Source organism: Rutidosis leptorrhynchoides, chromosome 10, assembly GCF_046630445.1.
Source record: "Rutidosis leptorrhynchoides isolate AG116_Rl617_1_P2 chromosome 10, CSIRO_AGI_Rlap_v1, whole genome shotgun sequence".
In the NCBI taxonomy this organism is placed as follows: Eukaryota; Viridiplantae; Streptophyta; class Magnoliopsida; order Asterales; family Asteraceae; genus Rutidosis; species Rutidosis leptorrhynchoides.
The window spans coordinates 260,408,038-260,413,334 of NC_092342.1; the positions used below are offsets into that span (position 1 = coordinate 260,408,038).

Here is a 5,297-nt window from a genome sequence, read left to right on the forward strand (position 1 = left end):
GTCGAGTCACTCCGAAGAAGGGGAGAATGATGCAGGAGCACCAGACAAATCAATTGGGCCTACTGATGGTTTGGATCCCAAGTACGGGAAAGTGTACAAGCATAAGCCCAATAGACGAGAGCATAACGGGCCTGCTGGAAACCATGGAAACTTCCTGGATCCTGGATAATTTCAGCTTGGAGTGCAAGCCAAGGAGGAAGAGTTTTATTTATTTGATACAATATTTGTTTCCTTATTTATTTATGTTAACCCTATTATATAAAGGGTCGTATCTTTTATTTTCAGACAGTTTTTGGAACGTAATTTTCAGTCAATAAAGAACTCAGCAAGTTTGCTAATTATCCTTGTCATTCATACAGCTCTTTTTGTTATCTCAAATTTGGCCAACGATCCGTTGTCATTAATGTGATTGATGGATGCTAGGCTAGTATTTTTTGAAAATCCTCCAATGAAGATAGTGCTTTTTTCTGAAAATAATGATTTTTTGCTTTTATTGTGTGAACCGGAATTGTTGTGATTCTTGTAAGTGGGTTTGAAAATCTTGTTTTGATGGGGATTGAATTTGGATATGAGGGTTTGAAAGGTTGATTGAATTTGAGTGGCATTGATGGAATTTTGGATAATTGCAAGTAACAATGGGGGCAAGATTTGGCTTTTCTTTCGGCCTTTTGTTAAACGGTCAGAGTGTAGGTACTGTTTTTGTATTTCAAAAAAAAAAAAAAAAAAAAGGAAAACTGAAAACGGCAAAATCATTATGATCCTAATCCTATCCACCTACTTTACTTAATATTTTTCCACTGACCCTTTTTTTGACTTGTTTCCTCTCTAATCTTTCTTTCTCACTCACCTAAATAAAAATTACCCTAAAATGTTAAAGCTTCAGTGATCATTAACAATGGCAGATTCATCATCGTCACATTCATTCAACAAAACCCATTTTCAAGATCCAAATCCATCATCCTTTTCTCCCTCAGTACCCACTAAACCCCAAAAAAGTAAGTTCCTTTTCACACACTTTATAGTTTCTAAATCTATAATTATCATATTTGTTCTTGTAGTATTTTCCTATTTTCCTTCACAAGTTCCTGACTATTTCAAGAAATCCACTATAATTAATAAAATTTGGGAGCTTATTTACCTGTTAGTTATTGGCATTGTTGTATGTTATGGTTTGTTTAGTAGAAAAACAGATATTGTTCATGGGTCTGATACATTAGGTCAAAATTATGATAATTTTGCTGCAAAAGAGACATATTTATCTGGGATTTCGAATATTTCTTCGATTTTCGAAGATGGGGTTCAGGGTTTTGATGGGTTTAATGAGAAAGATTTGTTTCAGCAATGTAAGGGTATAGGTTCAAGTGTTCCTGAATTTGGGAATGCAAATGCAAGTGGAAAATGTGATAGGAAGAAGATGAATCAGTATTTTTTAGGTGATTCTTTGGTTGTTATTAAAGATGAAAAATATGTTCTTGAGCAATTGGGTAAACCGAAAATGCTAAAACAAAGTAAACCGTTGTGTTTGCCTGTGCGAAATCTTGGATCAAAACGTCTGGTCGATAGGAAATCGTTTGTTAAACAGTCTCCACATGATGAAAATAATGTTATTGAACAAGTAAGGAAACCAAAGACGGTAAAAGAAAAAGAACCTGCGTGTTTGCCTGCGATTAATCTTGGATCGAAAAGGTTAGATTTTGCTGATTCAACGTCGTTTTTTGAAAATTCTTTAATGAATTGGGATGAAACTAAAAAGGGGAAATATAGGGGTTTGGTGCCAATCAATTTAGAAGAGAAGTTTAAAGAAACTATATCTGATTCGAATTCTGATTCCGACACTCAAACTTCATTGAATTGGCGTTCGAAATCTATGAGATTGGAGAAACAAGAGGATATGTGTGCTACAGAAGTTAATGAAACTTCACATTTTAGGAATCTTTCAGTTGGTGTTCATGATTTCGAAGGTCTAAAATCACAATCAATGAGATTTTCAATGCCTTCTCAAATGAAAAATCATTCAGAAAAAGAAGAATTGAACGTTATGGAAAGTAAGATTAAGGTTGATGGCATTACATCGAATGTGAGCTCTAAAGACTCTTTGATAGAGGTTGGTAAGATTAAGGTTAATCACGCATTGGATTCAAACAATATTGCACCGTTAGTAAAGTCAAAGACTGCAGACGTTTTAGAGAAAGAAGCGAAATTCGATTCTTCAAATGTGGTTCAAAAACCTGCATCTATCGTCACTACTTACAAAAAGGGTAAATCAGTAAGAACAAAAAGACCAAAAGAACAAGTTCTTGAAGCAAAAGTTCAAACCTTTATAAGTCCAACAGATGATAAATTTGAAACGAGATCAAAAATGGTAACAAGTGTGAAAGCCGATGAATTGAGTGACGCAGAACCGCATTCTGGCGAGGTTGATAGGAAAGCAGAGGAATTTATAGCCAAGTTTAAAGAGCAAATTAGGCTTCAAAAAGTGGCGTCTGCAAGGAAATTAAACGTTCGGTAGCACATTCAATGGAAACATAGAGTAATTAGATCTTGAATTACTCAACTTCTACAAGAATTTGTATTTTTGATGGTTGTTTTAGTGGAGTACATTATCTTTTTCTTGCAAACAGAATTAGTGTTACAAACTTTGAAGTATTCTGCAATTTATAGTGATGATTTTATCATATTCTTGAAAAACTGAAGCTTTCTTGGATCATTAACAAGCTAAGATCCATAATAGGTGACCCTTCCCTTTGTAACTCAATTTCATTAGTTGATAACCAAGTTAGTTAGAGTACATACATTTGAAGAATCGAAAAGAACCAGTTATGAATAGAAATAAGTTATATATTTTTACTTTTGTTCCGATACCCAACAAAATACGTGTAGGCTATGAGCTTGTTGTTTATGGGTCATTATTGATCCGTATACGAATAGAAAGAAAAATACGACGTATTCGTAAGGATGACTGATGAGTATGTATTTTATGGTTGTAGGTTGTTGACGACGGAAAACAGAATACAAAATATAATATAGGATTTAAAACTTTGTGTTTTATTACTCTCTCTCGGTTACAAAATACATAATGCAAACTAGAGGCTAATCCCTTCTTTCTACTTACAATCTATATGAAAGTAAATAGAAGCCACTCTCCTTAATTACATATAATTGAAATGTAATTAAAGGCTGTCTCTTATTTTATATGCAAGCTAGTAACATATAAAAATTGAGGCTAACTTGTGTTTTGTTTTTTTCTCTCTGATATTGCATGTATTGAGAATGCACCATCAGAGGCCTCCTCCTTTTTCTCTTTGATTACCTATTTATATCTAAACGTAACCAAAGGGTCATGGGTTTATTTGTGGATTTGACCACTATCCAATCCATCATCCTTTTCTCCCTCAGTACCCACTATCCCATAATCCTCAAGGTGCTTGCTTCTTTTAAGGATCATGGGTTTATTTGTGGATTTGACCACTAGTCATTTAACCCACTATTATAGTTGAGGAAATCATGGACATATCTTGAGTTAACTGAAATACTTCCAAAACACTTCTCAACTTTCATGTTTCTCGGAGTCAGTTAAGATACAACTGGATCACTCCTTCCCTTCTCCGGCGAGAACGGGCAACTCCTGTTGCTAATAAACTTTTGGTGATGAACTCTCTCAAATACAACCATATGTTGTTTTCCTTTTTTTTAAAAAAAAAACATTTAAGTTGTTTCTTCATTTGAGGCTACTTTTTTCTACCTTCTTTATTTTAAACAAAAGAAGATGCAAATTCTTCATTTAATTCTTGTAAGTACAAGACACATAGGATTATATTTTTTTTTTTTTCTCCATGGCTTTCCCAAGGATTTTTTTTCCATGGAACCATGAGCTTTTTTTTATTCTCCTTCTTCCTTTTATAAACAAATGGAAGAGTTGATAATCTTCTCATGTAAACATTTATAAAAATGAAAACATGGCAATAGTTGTTTTGTTTTTATACCCATTTTTTTGTTGTCTCCTTTTCTTTCTTTTTTTTTTTCTTTTTCTTGGCCATTGCTATGACATTTTGAAAAACTCGCGGAAGCTTTGTAGTTGATCACCGTAGAAACGTTGCTCTGAATACCACTTGATCCGTATACGAATAGAAAGAAAAATATGACGTATTCGTAAGGATGACTGATGAGTATGTATTTTATGGTTGTAGGTTGTTGACGACGGAAAACAGAATACAAAATATAATATAGGATTTAAAACTTTGTGTTTTATTACTCTCTCTAGGTTACAAAATACATAATGCAAACTAGAGGCTAATCCCTTCTTTTTACTTACAATCTATATGAAAGTAAATAGAAGCCACTCTCCTTAATTACATATAATTGAAATGTAATTAAAGGCTGTCTCTTATTTTATATGCAAGCTAGTAACATATAAAAATTGAGGCTAACTTGTGTTTTGTTTTTTTCTCTCTGATATTGCATGTATCGAGAATGCACCATCAGAGGCCTCCTCCTTTTTCTCTTTGATTACCTATTTATATCTAAACGTAACCAAAGGGTCATGGGTTTATTTGTGGATTTGACCACTATCCAATCCATCATCCTTTTCTCCCTCAGTACCCACTATCCCATAATCCTCAAGGTGCTTGCTTCTTTTAAGGATCATGGGTTTATTTGTGGATTTGACCACTAGTCATTTAACCCACTATTATAGTTGAGGAAATCATGGACATATCTTGAGTTAACTGAAATACTTCCAAAACACTTCTCAACTTTCATGTTTCTCGGAGTCAGTTAAGATACAACTGGATCACTCCTTCCCTTCTCCGGCGAGAACGGGCAACTCCTGTTGCTAATAAACTTTTGGTGATGAACTCTCTCAAATACAACCATATGTTGTTTTCCTTTTTTTTAAAAAAAAAACATTTAAGTTGTTTCTTCATTTGAGGCTACTTTTTTCTACCTTCTTTATTTTAAACAAAAGAAGATGCAAATTCTTCATGTAATTCTTGTAAGTACAAGACACATAGGATTATATTTTTTTTTTTTTTCTCCATGGCTTTCCCAAGGATTTTTTTTCCATGGAACCATGAGCCTTTTTTTATTCTCCTTCTTCCTTTTATAAACAAATGGAAGAGTTGATAATCTTCTCATGTAAACATTTATAAAAATGAAAACATGGCAATAGTTGTTTTGTTTTTATACCCATTTTTTTGTTGTCTCCTTTTCTTTCTTTTTTTTTTCTTTTTCTTGGCCATTGCTATGACATTTTGAAAAACTCGCGGAAGCTTTGTAGTTGATCACCGTAGAAACGTTGC

General features: G+C 33.5%; 1 protein-coding gene across 1 annotated transcript; it reads left to right on the plus strand.

Moving 5' to 3' along the window:
- Positions 1–895: 895 nt before the first annotated feature.
- On the plus strand, positions 896–2,643 carry LOC139870993 (uncharacterized). The gene is made up of 3 exons (XM_071858750.1): positions 896–995; positions 1,059–1,686; positions 1,765–2,643. Exons 1-3 carry the CDS (start codon positions 896–898, stop codon positions 2,507–2,509), a joined length of 1,473 nt encoding a protein of 490 aa, XP_071714851.1. The 3' UTR covers positions 2,510–2,643.
- The last annotated feature ends 2,654 nt before the right edge of the window (positions 2,644–5,297 follow it).

Bases quoted from the DNA above. Each gene is read 5' to 3' on its own strand.
- LOC139870993 (XM_071858750.1), top strand. From the start codon at position 896: ATGGCAGATTCATCATCGTCACATTCATTCAACAAAACCCATTTTCAA. The intron at 996-1,058 runs GTAAGTTCCTTT...TTGTTCTTGTAG, and splicing joins ACCCACTAAACCCCAAAAAA to TATTTTCCTATTTTCCTTCA. The intron at 1,687-1,764 runs GTTAGATTTTGC...GGGGAAATATAG, and splicing joins ATTAATCTTGGATCGAAAAG to GGGTTTGGTGCCAATCAATT.